The sequence below is a fragment of the Caloenas nicobarica genome, chromosome 1, assembly GCF_036013445.1.
Source record: "Caloenas nicobarica isolate bCalNic1 chromosome 1, bCalNic1.hap1, whole genome shotgun sequence".
Lineage (NCBI taxonomy): Eukaryota > Metazoa > Chordata > Aves > Columbiformes > Columbidae > Caloenas > Caloenas nicobarica.
Genome location: NC_088245.1, coordinates 145,548,486 through 145,572,896, shown reverse-complemented (window position 1 = coordinate 145,572,896; position 24,411 = coordinate 145,548,486). Strand labels below are relative to the sequence as shown.

At 42.1% G+C, this 24,411-nt stretch overlaps 1 protein-coding gene across 1 annotated transcript in view; it reads right to left on the bottom strand.

Moving 5' to 3' along the window:
• ALCAM (activated leukocyte cell adhesion molecule) overlaps nucleotides 1-22,323 on the bottom strand; it is a 130,410-nt gene extending 108,087 nt beyond the window's left edge. The window contains exon 1 of the mRNA XM_065640315.1: nucleotides 21,984-22,323. Coding sequence (XP_065496387.1) covers nucleotides 21,984-22,089 — 106 coding nt within the window. The 5' untranslated portion in view covers nucleotides 22,090-22,323. The remainder of the gene's footprint in view (nucleotides 1-21,983) is intronic.
• Between the last annotated feature and the right edge of the window lie 2,088 nt (nucleotides 22,324-24,411).

Genomic DNA, 24,411 nt, shown 5'->3' with positions numbered 1-24,411 from the left:
AGCATCAGGCATGCAGGAAATAAGTCACACACTACATTAAAATACAGTGATCAGGAGTCCACTCATACCACTATGTTTTTCCCCTCCTCAAAATGTTTCTACTCTATGGTAATAGACAGAAGATAGCTTCTAGCTTCATTAATATGGCAAGAACACATCCGCTTAGTGGAAGGCTGTGTAGGTACCAGACGAAGAGCACAATAAAAGAGGACAGTTCCTTTGTACATATGTTTTTCTATTAGCACACCAAAAAAACCCCCAAACAAACAAATACCAAAAAAAAAAAAAAAAAACACACAAAAACAAAAACCCAAAACCCCAAACCACCACCAACACAAAACCACACAAAACAAACAAAAAAACCCCCAATAGTTCAAACATATTCTTAGCCCACATAAAACTACCCACTGGACAACAGCAGGTAACAGCAAAACAAATGAACTTGTATAATGGCCCTGCCTCCCTCCCCAGGCATTTAGGTACCTTATTCTTAGAAGGAAAAAAAAACAACTTTAGATGAAACTAAATTTCTTCTCCTTCAGTCATTTTCTTGCAATAGAACCCTATTACACACCTACAGGTAGCTGACACAACTGCTACACAGATAAATCAAAACCAAATGATTCACAGTTGACTTTTGATTTGATCAAAAAGTAGGTTTTGACTCTGTGATAACTTTTAAGTAAGATTAGAGGTCCAGCATCTAAAACTCTGAAGACAAAGCAACATCTTCTCAGAAACGAGAAATTACTTAACGAGTTATTTGTGAGAGGCCTATCCCAGATGTGGCACTTGCGAAGATCTTTGAGAAGCTCCACTGATGGCTGAAACAAAACTTAAGCTTGTCTTTTTACAATTTATGCAATCTCTTAATATGACCATAGAAATAATCTTCTGTCTGTCTTTGAGCTGACAGAGAACTGCCCAGGCATTTTTGACACTGTGCCTTACTACTTTCAACTGATCACCATCAACTAAGAAAGCCAAAGTGCTTACAGGAGAAGGGAATATGGTTATTCCTGGAAGAAGCTACCTGTAACTGCACGCAAAGGCCAAGTTAACAAGCCCCTACTCTCATTCACAGAGATGCTTTCCAGCCAAGGAACAGACTGCTCCACCTGCTTGAGAGGCAGGCTAGGACCCCTTCGTGCCCTCTCACATCAAGGTGACAGGGCAACTGACGGATGAGGTTTTTCCAGTCCATCATGATGCAATATGCAACACCACAGACCTGGCTGTTCTGTCCTTCCTACCTGCTGTTTGTGGTTCAAAATGGTCAAGCCACTTGTCCTGGTTTTGTTAAAAACAAGACCAGTTTCTCTTTCAGTGAATTTTCCTCTCAGCTAAGTGCCTTCTAAGTGCCTGCATGTTTTTCGGACACTGTGCTGATAAGAGGACCAATGGAATGCTGAAGAAGCTCATGTTTAGATTTATTACTATGGTAACCAAGGTTAACTGATAACGGGACATATTTGGAAGGAGGGGCAGACGGAACAGGTGACTAAAACTGACCGAGTATTCCATCCCATAATCATCATACACCCTATATAAGATGGAGATCACGAGGGTCCTGACCCTCTTCGACCACGGCCGGCATCTAGAGAGGACCTGGTCTGTCTGCCTGCGATCTGGAAGGCCTCAGGCCCTGCATCCCTGAAATCCAGTTTCCAGTTTGCTGTGAAGTCCCGCCCATGACTTCTGGGTGCCTGCCCTGCAGCTGCTGGAGCCGCACCAGCTCCGCACACCCAGCTCCACCGCCGCTGGAGTGACGCCAACTCCATATTGGGCATTGAAGATTGGTTTTGTATATTTTGTATATATTCTCTATTTATTAGTAGCATTAGTAAAACCCTTTAAAACCTTCCAACTTGAAGTCTAAGTCTCCCTTCCTTCTTATCTTCCTTATCATCTTTCCGATCTAAAGGAGAGGGTGGAGGAAGGGTGAGGGGGTAACAGAGAGCATCTGCCACGGTTTGTCACCTTGCTTTAAACCTTGACATCACTGTACTTTTTGGCATAACTCTGACACATGGTAATAGAAATAATCCCTGAAGGATGAAGCACAACTACGCCTGGGGGAAAGCTGCACCAGGAGAGGAGCAGCACAATTCCTCCCCCACACCCTCCAACATCTAAAGTCAACCACAGAAGAGCACATCACAAGGCACAGAGCATCTAGTCCAGATTGGAGGCTGTGAGTACTGCTGCAATGAATCCTCCGCTCTGGACACAGCTTCAACATCAGTTCGAAATGGTATAAAAAACAAAAGTGGTATTAAAAAAAAGGTATAAAAAAAATGTATAATGCCAGCAAAACCCTTTCACAACTGCATTCACACCAAACACTTTTCCTGGTAGAGCTCTTGAGCTTAAGCATGCAGGTTTTTCTGTCTGTCATTCTGCCTTTGCTATGCTATAAAAACATTCAAGCACAAATTAGGCAAATGGATCAGAAAGTTCACCAATAACAGAGAGATTAAAGGATAAATTTATATAGTATAACTTAGTACTATTTTATCTCCTGGTTTCAACTTGGCTGTCTACAATGACATCAAGACTACTTTACCATGAATCAAAAAGTGACCTTACAGTGAATGAAAATTTAAATATTAAAATAATATCTGCATTTCAGTTATGCTTACTTATAACACATTGGGGCTTAAGTGTAAAATAGGTTACCTTCCCCTACCAAGATTATTCTTCTTCCAATTGCATCTTCTTTCTTTACATCTATTCCAAATTTATTGTAATGGCAATCATCTGGAAATTATTTTGAGTCAAACTGTCATCATTAGACAATAACTACATTTTTCTTGCCCTCTACGTATTTTAATGCCTGTTAGAACATTAGTGTCAAAATAAATTGAAAGTTTGGAAAATCATATAAATCAGTAACGTGAGCCGTTTTTATTGAATTGTCCTTTTAAGGTACATGACTGCCTTCCTAAGCAGTTTAGGTGGCCATTCAGTTGTTTGTAAAGCATCTTTCATCACTCCCTCCCATACAAGTCACTCTGCATCCCAAACTAAGGACAAGAAAAGGCAGCATCTACAGAAGTCCAAGTTAATCTGTAGGCATCACTTTATGAAATTCTCTAGTAGAACTTGCTGTCCTTGCATCTGAACTTGTGCAGTTTATGAGGAATAAAGCAAAACAAAGTATTTGTATGTAGTAACATTAGAGACAGTTTAAAACACATTCCATCAGCATGGCTAAACCCACATTAAAGGTTCAAAAAATTTTCTGTTTCCTTAACAAGACAAAAAAAAAAATGGAGATGGCACAGTATTTGGATCATCATCTCTGTTGTATTGCTCTCTTCTGCTCTGTATTAAAAAAAAAAAAAAAAAAATCGCCAACAAAATGCTTTATCTCATTGATTTTTAAATTAAAAAGATACTGCCATAACTGATCATCAGTATAAATTTATAACAAAAATGGGTTTTAATAATATTCACTACACACATAACCACAAGGGTTTATTGGTAATAAAGCCTTAATTACAGTCTCAGTACTGATAGACATAAATGAAATAAAGTTATATCATTTTTATAAGCTGTGCAAAATCTAAACTAGCAAGCAAAGAAACTATTCCCAGGCTTTATTGCTTAATGCCTGTAAAAGATTTTTTACATTTTCCTTTATTTATGAAAGAGTTCTACAGCAGCCCTCATTCCCTCTGCTTTGCCTTTCTTTCACCTTTCAATTAGCTTTTCCATTTCAATCTAATTTGTCCTTTCATCCTGTAACAGAGTCCTTCACAGGCTCCTTAATTTCTTTCATTCTGTCATTTTAGATGACGACAAGAACAACTGCCATTGAGTTTTCTGCCTGGCCTGAAGCAAGCCAGCTGGTTACTGCTCGCCCAGACCACCTTGCAGCAGCGCTGCTCCAGTTGCAGCAGCAGCATTTGCTAGTGGGACAACCCCACCTGGGTGGGATGAGGAGGAGGAGGTGGTGGTGCTGAACTGCGGCAAAATCCCAAAGCCTCCTCTCACCACCTCTCTATACAGTGCAGAGCCAACTCTAATGTCCTCCTCCTGTCCACACAGGACTTTGGGAAAGAGTCATGTAAGTCTTCGACGGCTTCTGTATAGCTCAGGAACTTCCGAGCTGATGTTCAACAAGGCAGCAACAGAACTAGAAGGAAGATTGCCTTGTTGACAATGCAGATGTGCAGCACCTCCACAAACCATCTCCTAGCACAGCCTTGCACTCATGCAGCCACCATCTTACCACACCAGAGGCTGCCCTTGTTCAAGGATGCTTGCACAGCCCCAGGCAGCTCTCAGAACCCCAGAAAAAAACACTGCCAGAAGAAACTTGCCCTACCCTGTAATCTGCTGCCCATCAAAGAGTTTGTTAAATCATCTCTCCGATCTGGATTCCCTGCTGTGATTTGTGCAGAACATTGGGGCAACTTGAGAAGACTTGCACAATCCTGGAGAACAGAGAAAAACAGCCCCACTAGATACAGATATCGAAAGCTAAATGAGCATTGAGCCACTCAGGCTAGCAGAGGTTGCTATTCTTAGCATTGCTTCCTGTTAAATAAAGATTTCTGGCTAAATAAAGATATCGAGTGTACCTAGAAAATGCTTTCATTTTCATTGCTGCTGCAATCTGCAGCTGGCAGTCGAGTTTCCCAATGAGGACTTGGAAGTAAAAAACGACAACAGTCTACAGGCTTAGAAAGACTGACTATTGCCACAAATATTCAAATAAATGTTATCCATTGGTTTTAAAAGCAGAGGAGAATTCAGTTAAAAAAAATATATATTATCATGCTGAGACAGAAAAAGAAGTTAACAAGATCCTGACTAGTGCCAATGAAAGGTTCTTCAAAAAATAAGAGGCCAGAATACATTGTGATTCAGAAACTAACTGGTCCACAAATGCTAGCCTTGAACAAGAGGTAACAAAAAGTGGTAAATAACTATAAATTAACATAGAGAAATATTTTTTTTTCTTAATTAAAATGAGCAAAAACTCAGACACAGTAAGCAGTTTCAGCAGTACAAGACCACCAATTTCAACAAAAATTAATTTTAGCCTAAGAAAAATAACAGAGAAATACAAATAAATTAAGTGTCCTACTGGTAATAATGCCAGCCTTTATGGTCTGGCTAGCAGAGCAACTTGATGCCACCATTTCTGACAGCTGCAGTTTCAGATATTAGGAACTTTAAAGTACTGAGGGTTACATTGCACACAAGACCTTATTTTTAAAAACACTTCAGTGAAAGCAGCAATGCAGAGGTGTGCAACTCTGACAGGATATCCAGCAGAAAAGCAACGGAAAAGCCTGCAGAAGCCTCCAGAAATATAATCATAGACTAGAGTCAATAAGCAAATAATGATGCTATACCATTTGAACAAAAATAAAGAGGTGTTTGATAAAAAGGTACTTCTAGAATAGGAACATGAAAGCTTGAACAGCAAATGCTGTCTTGAATGGGCTAGTAGGGCTGGAAGATTGATAATTTTCTGGCACAATGCATTCATAGCCTGTCACCAGCAACAAATAACTTCTGCACTCAAAGAATTTTGGATCCTTGTAGAGAAAGAGGAAAATAGAAATAACAAAAAAAGAGTTATCCTTCGTTGCTACCTCCCTTATCTGTTAATTCTGACTGGTGATGTAGATAAACTAACCACACAGGGATACAAATCTTTAAACTCAAAGTAATCTATGCTTACAAGTGAAAAAAAAATAAGTGTCTGACTAATGAGAAGGTATACGCCATCATCTTTACCATGGGCTGAATGCAAATTGTGCTTAGAAATTGGAAGGGCTTGATCCTCATCTTTCACAAGCCAGTTTAAAAAATTTCAGGGAAGAGAAAATTTCTCCCTCATCTCCCCAGAACAGTGTTTAGAAATACACTGAGATAATGTGTAGGCATTTATTGAAAATTATTACAGCTTCTAACATTTGCTAACAAGTTCCAGGCCTAGGTAATTGATTATAAAAATGAAACTCTGTTTACCATTTGCTAACTTCTGATAAGCAGCAGATATATAATTGATTCTCACTTTCACTATCCAATTGCACTGATATGAAAGTATGTATGTGGAACACTGATATTTTATCTAACAGTTCATCTGTTTCACTGCCTACTTTCCCTCTATGAGTAAAGACTGAACTAAAATCACCACAAAAAATGATATGGACTACTTCAGTGCATTTGATGTTATTACTGGGTAAATGATCCAAGACAAAATGAAGTACAAGGTTATCAGAAGTTACTCTTATGTAGTTTTAATACTAGGTAGATAGAAGAATAAGTTGTACTATGTAATATTGTTTTTCTTAAACAAAAATTGAAAATAAAAATAAGTAGCTGTACTGCCTTCCTTTCCCTCCTCAAAATTGGCAAAGCACCCCCCACCCCAAACGCCCCTTTTCAACTGAGCACTTTTTATATGGGACACGCAAAACCAGGCTGCATCACTAGTTTACACCAGAAGCCTCTGAAGGATGGCTATAAGTGGAAAATTCCAGAGTGAGTTACTTGGTCTAAGACAAAAATGACTTCAGGAGTCACAAATCTGTGCCAACAGGTACACAACCAAAATAATTTTTTAGGCAGAAGCTCTACAGGAGATGGGAAAGTCCCTCCAGGAAGAAAGCAAAACTGCAAATAAACTTTTCCCTAGTGCAAGAATGAAAATAAAAGGAACTACTTTTCTGGGAGGGAATCTAGGAGTCATTGTCCCAAAAGTCTCCCAAACAGATCCGTGTCACAGAAATCTGGCAGATCTTGTAATCCTGTGTTTCTCCTGGCACCACCACTGGAGAGAGCACCAAGAGCTCAAGCAGGTCCAAAAGGAATGGGTATGCTACATCCACAGCTCTGAAGACACAGATAGATGTCCACCTCCCCATCACCTTTCAATGACTTTCTCTCAGAAGACACACACAAAACACTCCAGTCTTTATTTTTTCCACTTATTGTTTTAAAAGTTTTCTGCCTTCCCTTCTCATTTCTTTTTTGTTTAAACTCCTGTTCTCATTTTTCTCCATGTGCTTATGGAAAAACAAAAGCCACAACTCCTTTAACACATTTCCTCTATTAAATATTACCAACAGTGAGACTCCAGCTATTCTCTGTTTTCTCCTTTAACACCTGCAAAAGGACTGTAGTCTCTGATGCATAATTTGGTAGACAAATTCTGATTAATTAGCTGTCTCAGAATAGCCTGCTAATATAAACACAGCTCGCATCAGCACGTGTATTCCTGCCAGCATAGCAAACAATTCTCTCCTCCTTCCTCTCCCTTGCTTTGCTTTTGACAGTGCAGTCTGCTCACATAAGCACGTCCACGCTTGCACCTGGGCCAGTATAGAAGCATCAGGGAAACATACATTTTATTCTTGAGCAACGTGATCCTCTAATAAAATGCTCCCTTTAAAATCTGTAAGATAATTAGCCCTGATTATTTCAACTGATACTTTATCTGATGTGTTGCCTCTCTAAATCTTCACAAAAAAACCCCAAACAAAACAAAGCTTGTGTTTAATGACCTACAGGGAGAAGAGCATCCTTCTCTCCTTTACATAGCCTCCTGCTGGCCTAGAGCACAAGGCTCTCCACATGGTCACTCGATACAAATAGGTCAAAGCAAAGGTCATTGAATCCTCATGTTCACTTCAGATGGACACAGACTTCCTTCACAATTTACAGTTGATCACTTTTCACCATGCCTTACTTATTCCTAGACTGGGAAATTCTGCAATCAAACTACTCCGCAGTGTTGTTGGAGATGACAGATGAGCCTGCAATTAGAAGATTCACGTTGTCATGTTATAATAGGCATAGTTAGAGCAAGACAAAAAAAAAATACTTCTGGAACCCTGTTCATATCTTGGCTCCAATTCTTTCTTCAGCCTGAGCTAAAGAGTTCAAATAGAAAGCACCATGCCAAAATAAAATAAAATAAAATAAACCACACACAAAACCACAACACCACAGTCAGTCTTCCACTGACAGGCCTGTCTGCTGCAAAGAGAACAGAGCACACACTGGTGTTTCACAACTCCCACTTTCTTCCAGTAAACTTCCTATAGGTCTTGCTTCCTATCACAGTTTTATGCGCTCCAAGTCAAGATTTTACAGGTTTCCACTTACGTCAAGACTTTTTAAAATGATTTAAGTCTCTTGTAGCTAGTTATGGTGATCCTTCACTTACCTTTTACAGTCTTTCAGAGTGATGAAAATGGATATCCAGGAGTTAGAACAACCAAAATGGTAATTATTCACAATAATATAAGAAAATATGCTTCACTGGAAGTTAATATTGAAAAAAATGAAAGTTCCAATTAATACTATTTTGGGAGTTTATTTTAAATAGCAATAACAATAAAGCACTACTTTGAAAAGTGGGACACCAACAACAGATGAATGGGACCATAACTAAATTAGTCCACACTGCAAAACAAACAAGTAATCATCACAGGATTTGATTGCCATGCATTTAAACCTATCCTAATCTCAAAACTAATAAAAAGGCATAACTATAAAAATAGATCTCTCATGTTAAGTCTCATAAAAGTCTCAAAACTGCAAATCTGCTCTAAAAGATTTCCTCACATTTTAATTAACAATCATAAAAATATTGTGATGAGATAATCTCAGTGTATATAGACGCATTTTCTCCATTTAAAATTATACTCCAGAAAGCTTAGTAAGCTGCATACTCCCTGCTGACAGGCACAAAAAAAAAAAAAAAAAAATCAATCATCTCATATATTTTATATATGGAAAAACCACATGTGCACCATTTAAACACAGAGGCTTAATAAGTCAGCTGAAGAGGTGAACTTCCATCATATTCAGGAAGACTGAACCAGAGCAACTTAAACCATTTCTCTGCAAGCCATGCTAGCCAAACATCCTCTGCAAGGAGCAGAAAGATGCTATGACTCACAGACAGTATCCAGCATCCTAACAGCCTCTGTGCCATCACTTATGGCTTACTGTGTCCTCCTGAGCCCTCTCTGCAGGGACTCTGCTGCCTCTAGCCTAAAAGTTATGTCCTTAAGAATATATTTAAACACTTGAATAATTTTGAAGCTGGGTGTTCAAACACATGCTGTTTGATTATGGCCCAAAACTATTGCGCTAGCTTAATTTCCGGATTTTGTGACTTAGCACAATTGCTGTTCTAGGTTTACACTTTCTTGACGCTCCCCACATCAGTCATAGACAGACCATGAAAAGGGTCAGGCTTGAGAAGTGGTTGACAGCTGCAATTTCAGCAGCAGCGGGTCGTACAGCTACATTTATTACAGTGTTCATAGTAAACAGCTAACGTTACCTTTTAAACAACAAAAATATTTCTTCAGAGTTGGTAAAAATGCATTGCAAGAATATGAGCTGCTTTGTTGCAGAGATGAGAGTTTCTTGATCATCTTGAATAACCACAGAGTAAGGTGTATATTACTCCCGAGAAAGTCTGACAGCTCAACATGACGGAGACGGACATTTAGGTCATGCAGCGACTATGCTCAGCATTCAATGCTCTTTCCCTGACACATTACCTCATACACCAAGCCTCTTATGAGGACTAGAAGAAATATTCAGTTCCTCCCCAGAGTACTGTTAGTATGGACAGCTTTTCGGCTACCCATACTGACCCAAAACCAGAGAGGGGATGTTGCCCACAAAGGCTGCATTGGTCCAGGCAGTTGCCCTACAAGCACAGGCCACGTAAGCCCAGGGTAAGAGCGCTTTAGCTTTGAGAAACCCCCGTGGGGAAGCAGACGTCTTTCTGAGGCAGGAAAAACCACCGAATTATATATGCCTGACAAAAGGGGAACATGATGAGTCGCGTACGGTGGCGTGGCAGTACACAGTCTTGACCAAGGAGGATGGGCTGCTCGTTACAGCAGGTGATACAGAGAGGGGAAGCTCCTTCAGAAGGCTTTCTGTTCTCCCTCTACAACTTGTTTCACCTGCAAGCAAAAATCCAGCTGCCGCTACTGTGCAAATGAGTTGCCTCCTCCTTCCAGATTTCTGCCTCTGCAGGCCTGCCAGCCGCACAAGGGGAAGAGTCAGCACCCCTGCAGCCTCCACTGGCTTCCCAGACCTGTTGGCTGGAGCCCTCGGCTTCCTTCCTCCTGCCCAAACCCTCCCAGCTCCCCACCGCAAACGCCACTTCCCGCGGCCTCGTCATCCGATGTGCATGTGACGAGCCAGATCCAAAAAGCTGGGTTCCCCTCAGGTTCAGCTGAGTGCTCTCTGGAAACTCAGACCTGTGAGATGCGCAAGTCTCACACACAAACACGCCAGCCACAGCTCCTCCTGGCCATCAAAATGGCTACCTCCCCTGTCCAGGCAGCGTCCTTCTACAGGCCTTCCCAAATGACATGTCATGCCTTCTGGTCTCTGTTGCAAAGACCCCTTCCCATGGTTTTGCCATATTTTTTTTCACAGGCCTTATGGCTATGCCTGGTTTAATACACTGGAAGTAAGCTATTTGCATTTTATTTGTGTATGCCACTCCCTGCAGAGATGCTGATCTGTGTCTTTGGCCCAGTCATCAGTTACTGACAGCAAACTTCTCTTTCAGCTAGTTCATATGTGCTCCAGTCAAAAGCATTAGCCTACAGAGCAGTGAGAAAAAAACTGAACTTTTAAGCATAAAACCAATCCATCTTCCTTCTCACATTAATACACCCTGTCAAAGATTCAAAGTGCTGCTCTTGCAGTTCTAAATACTGTTGCTTTCCTTAATTGTTCTCATCTCTAAAACCTTCACTCTCCAAAATCTACAAATCAGAGAGACATATACTAGTCAATGACACAGGGAAGTTTAGCAAACAATATGCTAGCAAAAATATTTTCTATTTCTCAGCCTGAAACGTTCCCAAATATCTTTCAATGTTCAAGTGCAGTTTATAAATCAAAAATGTCTCTATTATGTTGTTTTGTTTTCTTTAAACCAAAGATCTTACACTTTTTTTTTTTCCTTAAACATCATATGTTAAAAGAATAAAAAAAAAAAAATCACTGGGTAAGAATTTCAGTATTCCATTTTTATATCTTTTTCCCTTTTCTATGACCTTGGAAAGACAAATTCAGATTCCCCTCACAACAAAATTGCAGAAAGCAGTAGATTTTTCACTGTGAATCTGCATGCCAACTCACTTGACAAAATTTTAAGCCTCCACTCACACGTGTCATCAGTAGGAGAGATCGCACCTGGCAAAATACAAAACACAGCACCTAGAAGGTACGGTTAAAGCCCACATGAGGGCTTAGGGCTAAATCACACAGTCACTGATGGTCCTCAGCTGCTGCAGTTGCTGGTGCTGGGTGACACTGCCTGGCTGCCGTGAGAGTCACTGAACACTCAGCCTAGTCCTTTCCTATAACAGAGGGAAGAAATACCCTCTCAAAGGAACCACTGTCCCTGCTCCGAGTCCTGGCAGGAGCTGGACCTCCCTGGGCTTTCTGACCTGGGCAAGTGCTGTTCAGGTTCAGATTACACACCAATTCCCACTCTTGAGCCTCCCAGGGCAAGGTTTGGCTACCCCCAATGCAGAGAGAGCTCTTTAACATACAATTCATCTGGTACATCTGCAAATACAATTTGTACAAGGCTAAGCACTGTGGACTCACAATCAGCTTGCTAGCAATAGCAATCACCAAGGATGTGTGTCCACTGCAGAAGGAGCTCACAGGAAATTTTCTAGCCTTGCAGTTGCAACTAAAGCACCACTGAGCAGCCAAAGACCACGAGGTGCTCGCTATGCTTGAAGTTTAGCTCGAGCAAATGCCACAATAAACAAAACTCAATCATGATTTTGCCACCAGAGTATCAGAGTTTAAGTTAGACCACTCAAATCCTCTTACATGAAGTGCATACCGAGGTACTTCCGCCCTGACTTGACACCTCAAGAGCACTGGTATGTCCAAGGGGAAAAGAACCAAATGCAAAGGGAGCTCTCCCAAGCCACTATAATTTTCAATTCACAACAGTTTCCTTCTGCCTACAAACATGACTGTTTGAAAAGCCATATAGCACCACTTACTCCAGAGACCATTGATCAATTTCTTCCTTCATGAAATGACATATCTAAAAAAAAAAATTTAAAAAAAAGAAAAACCAAACCACCAACACCACCACGCAACACCACCCAAAACAAAAAACCCCACAACATAAACACAAAACCAAACACCACACAACCCATAAGCCCTCAACCTACATCAAGTACTCAGTCTTCCTTCAGCAGAGGTAATCAAAGACACTTTGTATTTTTTTCTTTAAAGTTATCATTGTGGAAGATACCCAGAAACTGCTGAGCCAAGCATTTTATTAGCAGATGGAAGATTTAGGTCTTAACCTCAAGCCTAGAATTAATGCAAGCCTGAATAAAACTTCTGGTTTTTTAGTTCCTATCTTTCCCTCCTTTCCTAAAGATAGAGTCATGGTACATCTTTAAAAAACAAACACACACAACAACAAAAACGCAAACAAAAAAAAAAAACACAAAAAAACCCCCACACACCAGAAAAGTACTTTCATCCAAACTTTACAAGTAGTTTTAGCAAGAAAATAAAGATTTTCATCACAATACTGCCCCTTAAAGCTTCTATTACTGATTTCCAATTAACAGGGTGCCTCAAGATTTTTGTAGCATTTACCATGTTCTGTCACAGAACTTCCAGACTATGAGCCAGCAAGCTTCTTCTGTGGTTATGAAAAAAAGTCTACTGTACATTACGTCCAAAAAAGTAACAAATATTTATTGTATTGCATGAAGAAAGCCTCCTCACAAGGAGCCACGGTCCCCAGCACACTCAGCGCTCTGCTCTTTCATGATTACATGAAAAGCTTTTCAGAACAATGATTGCTGTTTACAGATGAGGACATCTTGAAGGAGGACTAGCAACCAGTTCAAAGGCAAGAAAAAGCAATTGATTTACAAGCTTTTGTGAATTAGAATCCACACCTAAGATAAGGCAACCAACCAGACCAAGAAGGCGAGATTTTTATATGTACTTACACAAACCACTTTCCAAATGTGGAGCTTATATGCGACACTAAGGAGTAACCATATATGAAATCCTAACAGTAACTAATTTCAAGAAACAGTTTAAACACACTATTTCTGCCCAGAAAAAAATAACAAGCTTTTAAGGTGAACTATCCACTTCAGTCTTCAAAACCATTTGCACATATCATAAAACTGGACTGTGAATTCCAGCTAAAAGCAATTCACCTGCGTCTCCTCCCTTGTGTGTGAATATCACCCCTCACAACACCCTGCTTCTTTCTGGATGAAGCTTCTGGCAGCTCACACTCACCCATTCAGCATTCATTGAAGAAACACACTGTGTTATTCATTCCTCTGTGCCCTGTGCTGCTGATGCAATGGAATGAGAGCCAAAGATCGTGACCGAGTACGCTGAAGCTCATCCTTCTTTATCACTGTTGCACTTGCAGATGGACATAATGATTAAAAAGTGATCCACAGAATGCTTTGCACATCATTCAGAGCAGAAGAACACTCCTAAAATAAGCAGATACTTCTCTGCAGCATTTCACAGGGTAAATATGGCCTTAGCAAAAGCGGGCAACTTCAAATTTGGGAGGAATACAGACCCTTGCGCCCCCAGTGGAAAGGAAGCGGCCACCATGTCCACTGTAGGTGATCACCATTACCGAGAGTTTCTGACCTCTGGCTCTTCAACTGCATGCTGTCCAAGAGTAACTCCAAAGCTGCCCCCACCAAGGCAAGCCTTGCTGCCATGGTGGCTGCCATGGTGCTCCAGGTTCCGATCTGTGGGACAAAGACAGACAGCTCTGCTCTGCAGAGCCTAACGCTGCCAGCATGCCCTGACGCCCAGCTACAACAAGACCTTTGAAGAAAAAAAAAAAACACAACAAAAAACAACAACAAAACAACAAAAAAACCCCTCACAACTCTCATTCCCACCACTCCTACCCCTTCGGCTCTCAGGCAGACATGATACATCCCTCTTATGTCCCTCTAATATACCAACATTTGGATACATAGGCCAGAAAGTTTGTATTCCTTGATCCTCTAGCAGCTTCCTTGTGTCTGCAGACACCAAGGACTTACAGCTCTTTCGAGATAAGTAAATAACTTTCTAACGAAACAAGCATACACTATGTTAAGATGCACAGAATACGCCACATAGCTTCTGCGCATCTCAACTAAAAAAAAAAAAAAAAAAAAATTGGTGCTTCCTGCACATCCATGGTTATGACCTTTGCAACATACCACTATTTTTCCACTATCTCAAAAGCTTTAGTTTCCTCCCCCTACTGCTCCCAGAAGTTGTGCAGAAGTTTTGGATTTAACATTGCAGGGTACTTAAGAAAGTGATAAGCTATGACAAGAAGTGACCTGCAGACACAACTGAATCTGGATGAAATACCAGAACCTGACCCTTACCAAACCCGCAGGTGAACTTCCAGAAGCCCCACTTGACATCAGAGATTCACGTAGACACTCAGGAATTTGCTGCATTGGGGCACCGCACATTAACTGGGGGTAAACCTTTAGGGTAAAGGTTATACTAAGGACTTAAACTTCAAAGCTGAGACAGAACCTGTTGCATCATTCAACAGCAGTGTGACGAGCAAGGTCAAACCAAACTGTTGAACAGTTGCCCCTCCAAAAGGCAAAGCTCTGTTACAGAAGCCATGTCAAGAGCTAAACTACTAGAGCAAAATATTTTCTGGAAGTTTTAAATATTTAACAAGAAAGCGACACTCATTGGCAACAAAGATGCAAAATGTAGTTGTGCAAGATGAAGTCACTGTCATTATTTGCTTATATATCAGTGACTGTTTCAAATCACAGAACTGTCTGCATAGCAAGCTCTGCATTACTTGTCTGTGCAGAAACAGAACAGCAGGAAATGTAATTTACTCATATAAAGTGGAAGCTGGTGGGACATTCATTACACTGACTTCCTCTTTATTCCTATGTGTAGGTAGGATTTAAGATCAGCAGTAAGTTGTGCAGTAGTTCGAGAACTGAGGAGTAATGTTAAACAAACTTGACAAAAATCTGTCATGAATTAAAGTTGGAAAAATTACCCTCTTGCTAACCTTTCAAGCTGCCAAGTGTAAGATGCAAATGGTTTCTTGATATATGTCACCAGTTGTCAGCACACCATTTGTCAGCAATGTCAAAAACTTACAACTTCCCCAATTTGAGAAAGCAAATCCCATAATGCCGTGTCAATGAGTGAATTTTAAGCTAATACCCTATCATCTTCTCTGCATGCAAGCACTTGTTATAAAACTTGGTGTGCAGTATCAAGAATGAAGGAATCAATTCAGAATCCTTCTCTCTTCTGAAGTTACACAGCTACACTGAAGTTCCCCCAATCCTGCCTAAATATCACAGTCTTCATCTTTTTTTTTTTCTGTTCCATGTATGGCTTTGTAGATAAAGGCCATTAAATTCATCTCTGCTCTCCAAAACAACTAGAATAAACCGAACAGCTTTCTGCGTGTACCTGTTTCTGGATTAGGGACACAGAATGGATTAAAAGCATACCAGCACATACCTAAGCTGGCTTTATTTTACAATAGCCCAGAATCCAGACTGTTTACAGAACGGTATACATATTCCAGTTTTCCTTTGTGATCCTAGAAGAACTTACTGAAAGAATCATTTTTGTTAAATAAAGGTCCTACTTAATATATCTTATTGAAAGTGTTTAGCTTTCTCTCATCACAACGGTCTATCTAGTGCAATCATGTTTTCACCCTATTTCATGCAATGCCACTCTTGGTCCACTTTGTCCCTGGAAAGTACCTTCTTTTTATTTCAGTTCTTTTTGTTTCTCCATGAAGCTCCCTCCAGACAAGGAAAGGTCATTTAAAAACATGATTCTGTAACATATCAATTTAAAACACACACAACTCCTTGCTGCAAAAGAGAAATCTCTAATTGAATCATCTTTTTGAATCTGCCTATTACGTGATTCAGATTTGCCCTTCATTCTCTTTCATGCAACAGGAAGCCTGTGATGACAATAAGATGCTTTCAGAAACAACACCTGGCACCATAGAACACTGCTAAGACAGCAAAGACTTTTAACATAACGTTCAAGCTAAAGCCAGAGGTCTGGGAGAAGCAGAGATGTGCTGCTTCTAACAGTAAGGTAGAGGAGCTCCCTCTATTGAATTAGCTGCCAATATCTCTCCAAGTTTAGAAGATGCCAACTATGGTCAGCATCAATGTTCTGTTAAAAACCCAAAACTTTGCAGTCCAAAGGGCTGGCACGTACCCATAAGGTACACTCTGTGAGAGAACAGACCGAGGGAAGGGTGCAGCCAATGCACGGAGCTTCTGACACGTCGAAATGTCACCAACCTGCTAGGTCTCCAGCCCTGGGGACTTATGCTGTCCATGAGACCAAGGAAATGTTTTTAATTTGAATGATGTTCAAGTACTTTCCAACAGGACCAAAACTGCCGTGACCATGTCTCACAATGCCAGAAGGTTCTACAAATGCGGCTACCACAGCACAAAATGCAACATATGAATGAGACTCAAGCATTTAAGTTTTTTTTCACAATAAGGTGTTAACAGAGCACAACCTAATTGAAAGCAGATGATATGGATATACAGACTGCTAAAACACTCATTAAATCACTGAATGCTTTTTGCTTGTTATCAAGGGAACAGCTTAGTATTTCCACTTCCATTGAAAGCACTTCAAATGCTTTCTAACCAAACATTACAGAACTGTTCTAACCCCTGATAACCTCTAAAAATCATACCCTAAAGCTGCAGGCGCACTCTCTCCACTGTTTTATCACTTTCTCCCCTTTTTCACCTCCCAAAAGAGGCATATTTCTTATCAACAACAAAAATACTGGTTCAGTAAAAGCAGCAGTTGTTTTAATAAGTAAATATTTATTTGCCTTTCTGAAGACCTATATGCATGATAAGAAAAAGCAATTTAATCTTCAGCTAGGCAGATATTCCTCAAAAGGGCCACTGCTTTGGAGAAGCAGATTAATATCCACTGGGGTAGAACCGGGTGCTTTTCAAGCCATCCTTATAGGAAGACATTAGGGAAGAATAAAATCAAAACAAGACCAGAAAAAAAAAAAAAAAAAAAGAGGAAGAGGAAGAAACTTGATCCGATCACTGCCAGTAGTGGATTGTCAGCATACTAGTCACACTGCAATCTCCCCTCTAAAAGATGAGATTCATTTTCAAGTGTATTAAAGACAGGAATGTACAGCCTCCTTTAATATTCATCCTGTTCATATTAGAGAAAAGACACCAAGATAAAGAATGTGTATGTCAAACCCTTGTCTTCAGGGAAGATAGCGCTCAACAATTTCAAATCAAGAGGTGTCGTTAATGTTCAGGTTTTCCTGGAAGAATCCCATTCTGCTTGAGACAATTCTAATTATCACCCCACGACATTTACAGTCTTTCAAGAGTCTCTCATTTGAGCGTTGGTGCATGGAAGCATAACTATTTTTCTTGAAAGCAGAAGAACTTGAGAGAAATCAGCACGTTGCAACAGGTCCTCAATTCTCTTACAAGCGTGGTATTGCAGTTTCCATGCATTTTCTAATTAAAAAAAAAATGATTGAGTTACGAGAAGAAAAAGCTATACACTAGCCAAACCAGATGAACCTTCAGGAGCACTGAAGAAAGAGCCTGAAGATTACAGTTTTTAGATACAGTAGTAGCTCTCGAAAACCAGTACATAAAGTCTAGCCCTCCACCAGAGTTTGCAGAACTAAACAAGACCATACTATTAGTGATGTGAAAAACAGTTTCCACAGTCAGCATGGTAGTGTGTATGTATATATGTGTGTATATATATATATAAACAAACAAAGAAGACCACCACAACAAAACAACACACACGACACAACAACAAAAAATACCACACCAAAAAAACCACAAACCCTCCCATGTGTGAAACAGCAGTAGAAAAAGCACTGCAGATCAGACCTTCAGCAGCTTATCTGTGACCATCATGCTTATGGTCACGTAGCGCAGGTCACAAAAAGAGGAAATGGAATATTGATCATCCCGAGCTAGGAGATCCAGTTACAACTTAGAGCTCTTACAAAGTTAGCACATTCAGTTTCTCAACTGTTAATAGGCTCAAAACATATACAGGTAAGTCAGATTCCTCCCTAGCTGTTTTCCTATCTTGCCATCTGTTTTGTTTCACTCAACTGGTCCAAAACTACTTTGACACCAAACAGTCCAGAAAGCCCCTGTGGCAGGAAGCTAAGAAAAGCCCGTGGTGGTATAATGTGGTATGACTGGCCGAGACATTAAAACTATTGCCATCACAATAATGCTTGGGTTTGTATGAGGTCCTTCTGCACCTTATGTAATCAGATATGACGTTACGGAAATTTGCAGTGAGCACTCATAGCTTAAGAGTATAAACTACGCTACAGATGTAGGATATTTGTAAGAAAATAGAGAAGATAGGTTTATCCTGATCGCACAGATGTAATTTGCATTATGTAAAACTCTTAATGCTATTTTCTTTATTTTTCCTCTTCATGTGTCATCTCACATAAATATTTAGATTCTGTTCCCAAAACTTTCTGTTGGAAATAAGCCAACAAATAGCTTAACATCTATGATGAAGACAGCTGAAACTATTTACCCTGGGATTACATATTAGCATCCCAGTTTACTTTCAGCAAGGAGAATGGGTGGTACAGTAAGGAAGGGCATTACTCTTACATAGGCTGTAAAGTGGAAATAAGATATCTTAGAATTAAATATGACTTATGACAGAGATACTTATTTCATGAACATAACAACATATATTTTGCCCAGTAAAAATCAATGGGCTGAAATTTCAGAGATTTACAGACCTGAATGATTTCTGCTGTTGCCCTCTGCCTTACGAGAATTGCTACAAACCCAACAGAGAGGAGAACACAAGAAGAAAAATAATCCACGTTGTGAGACTTTTCTAGCATATTCACACCAAGAGGAAAAAAAAAAATTAAGCATAGCAAACACTTTCCAAAGCAAGTGATTTAACAACTTACAGCTCACTTAAAATTGAGTCTGACTTTGCTACCTGTGCATTGCACCACAGACACATATCAAAACATATCTACATGGTGCAGACATTTCCTGACTTTGTCTCAGAAAAAAAACACCAACATGAACTTTCTGATCTTAATATATATATTCTATATCTTAATATATATAACTTAATAATATAACTTAACAGTTTTCCTAGATCAGTGTCACACCAGATATACCAAGGAAAACAGGTAGCCAGGAGTGAGAACACAGTACGTGTCTCATGAACAAGACTACATATTACAGTCTCCTTACGCTTATGCAATATAGCAATATATAACAAGTCTTTAGTAATAAAACATAGAATGAGAGACTCTGAACTTAGTTATAATTCACAAGAAGGTAGGAGGAGGGAGAAACTTTACAAAGGTCATGATTAGGTCCTGATTAAAAGTCGGCTTCCTTTTCACATCCAGTCACATCCTCTAGAAAAGTATGCGATTTTAATTGGTATTCTCGTTTAGTCCGACTTAGAGTTAGTCTCCTTTGATGCCCTCCTATTTCCCGCCCCGCCCCCCCACAACGGGTATCTTCCTAGGCAGTTTATTCAGTGAAGAAAGAAACACAAAATTTCTCACAGGAATCCCCAGTCAGTTTGAATATTGCTGGAGAGATCTACACCTGATGCACATCAACTTTTAATAGCTTTTCTATTGCTTTTGATATGCTAACCTGAAATGGAACTCCCAAAAGCCAAGCACCATGATAGAGTAATATATCCAGAATTTCTTGTAGATGATAGCAAACTACCTATCATCTGAAATAGCTGTGATAGCAAGGAGAAATAAATGTGAAGTACATAGTAATATCAAGACCTTTTTGTAGATATTTTAATATTTAACTATCTTTTATACTCTGAAGAATAAAATGAGAACTAGAGACTTAATCTTGTATTAGGTGTTCCACGCATTTTCAGTACTGCAGAGAAAGTTTCTAAGCTGAGGTGGGGCTGTTTTTTCCCCACATAGATTTGCCTGCAGCCTGAACAGTTTGCCTGAGCTTCTCCTTGAGAAGGCAAGGAAAATGTGAAGAGAAGAAAGAACCAAGTAAATGGTTTTACCTCCAACCTATTGAGATCATGGGCGGTTAAGTTCCATCTTTTTATAGACCTCCATCATCAAACCCCTTGAGATAAAATATTTTATTATCCCACATTTCCTTGAATGAGAAAACTGTAGACAGTCACACAATCAGTAAGATCATTTCATATTTACTGGAATAAATCTCACCACGGAGGACAAGTCGTGCTTCTTAGAAGCCGAGGTGCTTATCTCTATGGATACTTACATGCCTTTGAGACTTCATAAAATGAGCAATCTTTCCTGATGACTTTTTCTACATCACAGAAACCAGTATTCTTTGTAAACTGCTAACAAGATTGATATTTTTAATGTCCTACAGTGATTATACACAGTATTTGCCAAAGCAAAAGCCTAGGAGAATAGCCTGACATATTGCTTATGGTTCCAATATTGCTTTTGCTTCTGTTCGGAGCTTTTTTACTATTCTAATTGAAATTAAAGCTTTGTCAGCCTTACTTTATTGCTGTAGCTCGTTTTCTACTTAACTAGAGCCTGTATAAAATAAACATGAATACATCTAGTGAGAAAGGTCTGTTCTTATCTCCCGTTCCGATGACAACATACTGCCTGTAAATGGTTAACTGGAGAGCACGTAATAACAAGGCAGAGGCCAGAAATGAAAAACCACCAACTCCCCAACACTTCTGCGAACCCTTCGCTGTTGCAAAGGCAGGCACGTAAAGGCAAAGCCATTTCTTAAAGCAATACAAAACGTTACCACAGGCTGACGCTCTTTCTACAAGAATAATGAGACGGACTCCGCGTTGAATGCAGAACTCCTCACTTCACAGCTTTTCCCTCAGACTTCACTTTCACGCTCAATATTTACAAAATAAAGCCTACAAACACCTCATGGCCAAAATACTCCCGGAACAATCAGGGTATTTAGCACTCCTTGCGCCTTCCCACTAGCCTAACGCTTCCTGAGTGCTTGTACGGAACCGGGGCTGGAGAGAAGTTACCCACGCGAACCCGATCCGCCGGAGCAGCCTCGTCCCACGCGGGGCTGACACTACGCGCTTTCCCCGCGCTGCTCCGCCGGTTGCCCGCGCAGGGAACACCAACAGCGGGGCTGCTCCCCCTCGCTTCCCCCCCGCACCCGGCCGGCTGCCGGACGGCACCACGCCGACGGCATTCCCGGGCACCCACCGGCTCCTGGACGGCGCAAGTTCCCCGGCAGCGCGAAAGCGGCGGGCAGCCGTCGGCCCCGCGGGCAGCCGAGCACCGCCACAGGCGGCTCTGAAGAAGAGGAAAGGGGAAGCGGCTGCACCGCCGAAGTTGGAGGCGGCTCGCTGCGGGGACGTGCCGCCCAGCCTGGAAGTGAAACGGGCGCCGCACCGAGCCCCGGCGCCCCTGCCCGCCCGCTGCCCGGCGACAACGCCCCGGAGGGACCCCACGGCCGCTTCCCATGGAGAAAAGCGAGACCGCCACCTCTCAGTCCCCCACACCTCTGGAACGGCTCCTGCCTCTCCCTCGGGAGAGGCGGCATCAGCTCGCCTCGCCGGCCGTCCTCGGCCGCCTGCCAAAGGGCCGGCGGCGGGGGCAGAAGGGGACCGGCCCCCGCCCGCTTCCCGCCGAGGCAAAATGGGACGCGGAAGGCACCAACAGCCGAGAGCGACACACGGCCACGCACAGGGACCCCGCGGTAGGTGTCGGGGCGCTCCGGTGAAAGACGGGCGGGCGAGGGAGGGAGACCCCGCCGGCAGCAGCGAGCCGCGGGCGGACACCGCCACCTGCGGCCCCGGCCTCCCCCCCGCCAAGTTACGCGCGGCCGGGACGGCGCGGTCGCCCTTCTCCGCGGGCGGGCGCTCACCTGGCGGCAGGCAGAGGGCTGCGAGCAGGAGGCAGAGCAACAGCGGCGGCGGCAGCAGGCGGCGGCGGCAGGAGGCGCAGGCGGCGGCGGCTGGGGGCTCCATCATCCCGCCTGCCCGCGGCGGGACCGGGAAGCAGAGGCGGAGCGGACCGTCGCGCCCCTGGGGGCTCTTCTCTCTCGCAGCGGAGCGGGTCGGCGACTTATCCCCTCCGAAGCTGGGACGCGGCGACAGCTACCCCGCAGCGGCGGGAGGAGCGGTAACTTCCCGGGCGCGGGCGGCGGAGCGGCTGCTCGCTCCCTCTCGGCGCGCAGCGAGGAGCGACTCCGCACCGGAGCAGGTGGCGGGTTCCCTCTGGCAGCCGAGCGGCGCTCCAGGACTGAGAGCTGCGACGGGAGAGGCGGAGCCGGGCGGCAGCGGAGGAGCTGGCCCGGCCCTCCCGTGCCCCCGCCCCCGCCGCCCCGCCACACGGCGCGCAGGCAGCAGGGCGGGGGGAAGCCTCGCCGGTAGCATCAGCCGCCGCCCAGCTGAGCTGTAGCCGCCCTTGCCGCTGGGGACACGGCTCCCCGGCTGGCCGGGGGATGCGCCGCTGCCCCGGGATCCGCTGTGGCGACGCTGTGAAAGCGGGGGGGCCGCGGAGAAGGTGCCTGGGTGGCGGGGTTGGCCGGCATGCGGGGCCAGCTGAGCCCCACTTCGCCGACCCCTCCCTTGCATCTACTCGAGGCATGGGCTTCTTTTCCGGTTCTGTGCCCGGGATGCATGTTGGATGCCAGTATTTCAAATCAAAATCATAGTAACAATGCCGGTTTGTGTTTAGAAATGTGGTGGGTTCTATGTTATCCTCTCTCTAGTCAAAACTTTAAAAAAATCAAATATAATAACAATCATTAATCTGATTTAACTAATTTAGTGGATGATTGGGTAAAGAGAAGGGAAAGGAGCTAACAACGCTGGTCGTCGCACGAAGAAACGCGTGGAAGGGCAAAGGAGGGATCATTTCGGCACTTCTAGAAGTCGGCTGCCCTAAAGGTCAGAAAGGTTCCTCGTCAAAGTTATGTAATCCAGAACCAGTGCTTTCAAGCCCAGTGCTTTATTCTCTTGCTGTTTTGGTCTGAGTAAGCAGTGTTGTTGCATAGAGAGGAAAGTAAGCACGCTGAAGTCACACAGCAAGTTTCTCGGCTGACAGTACAGTGTGATCAATGTGTAGCCCATGCTGTCATATGAAGTAAGCCTGATGCTCACAATCTAAAACTATGAGTAATGTACATCATCTGGTCTCTCCAGAGGGACTTTCTAGTAGTAAAATCCAAAGTGTCAAGTGCTTTATCTTACTTCACCATGTGATGATGTGAATTCTCAGACGGGAACTTCCCCAAAACTCCTGGAAATCAAAGACAAATTGAACCAGTCAGTTCTGTAAATACACTTGCTATTCTCAAAACGATTTTCATGATGACTAACAAGAACACTTACACATTACCATGATACAGAGTAGGTTTAGAATAACACGGCCTGTGTGGTTTTTTTTGTCATATACTGCACTTGTTTTCTGTAAAGTGGGGTAAGGATATTTCACTTTTAGAACTTTAAGTCTAAAGCATTGTCTTCAATTGAAAATATCCTTCAGTTCTTCCACATTATTATTATAATCTTTCTTACTGTGTAAGCCACGCTATGCAGTCAATTTTAAAAATATTTTGCTTTCTAAGCGTACGGCTCAGCAGAGCTCTGTCGTCATTTATTTTCTCAGCAGATTTCTCTTTATGGTCATATGACTGAGCAGATTAAAAAAAATACTACTTTTAAGATTCATAATGTTTTTGTCTTCATGTCGAGGCCGATTAATATTTTCCATTCAGTGTTTTTTTCCTTGCATGTTCAAAAGCAGTAGAGTACTCATTAGTAGGTATCTTTATTATTTTTGTTTCTGTAGAGCCTGGAGACCCCCTCAAATTCTTCAGAGGCATTGTATAGAATTGCATTGAGATGACCACCTAATCCAGTTCCAAGTTGTGTTCCTACCATGTTTTTTAGCTCCTAGTGCTTTCAATAGTATGTGCTGGTTTTGCAACAACTTGGGCTTTATTACAAATTAAGGGCCTAATCCTGCCACTGTTGTTGATATGGGCACACCTGTTGAAACTAGCAGGATTGTGGCTGGGAGAAAAGACAGAAAAGTCAAACTCTAAAAATTTCCCAAATGCAAAAAAAACCCCAAACATAGAAGGGGAAAGAGTTGATAGGCCAGAATTCACTGGTGCTCTTAATATATGTTTTTGTTTTAAACATGACAATGTCGAGATCAACTTCTATGCTGACAACAGTTTGCTGGTTTAGGGAATTAAATAATGCTCAAGCACCTTGTTTTTAAAGCAGATGATTAACTGTTCCTTCATTTGCATTCAAATAATTAATAGTACATATCTTCCA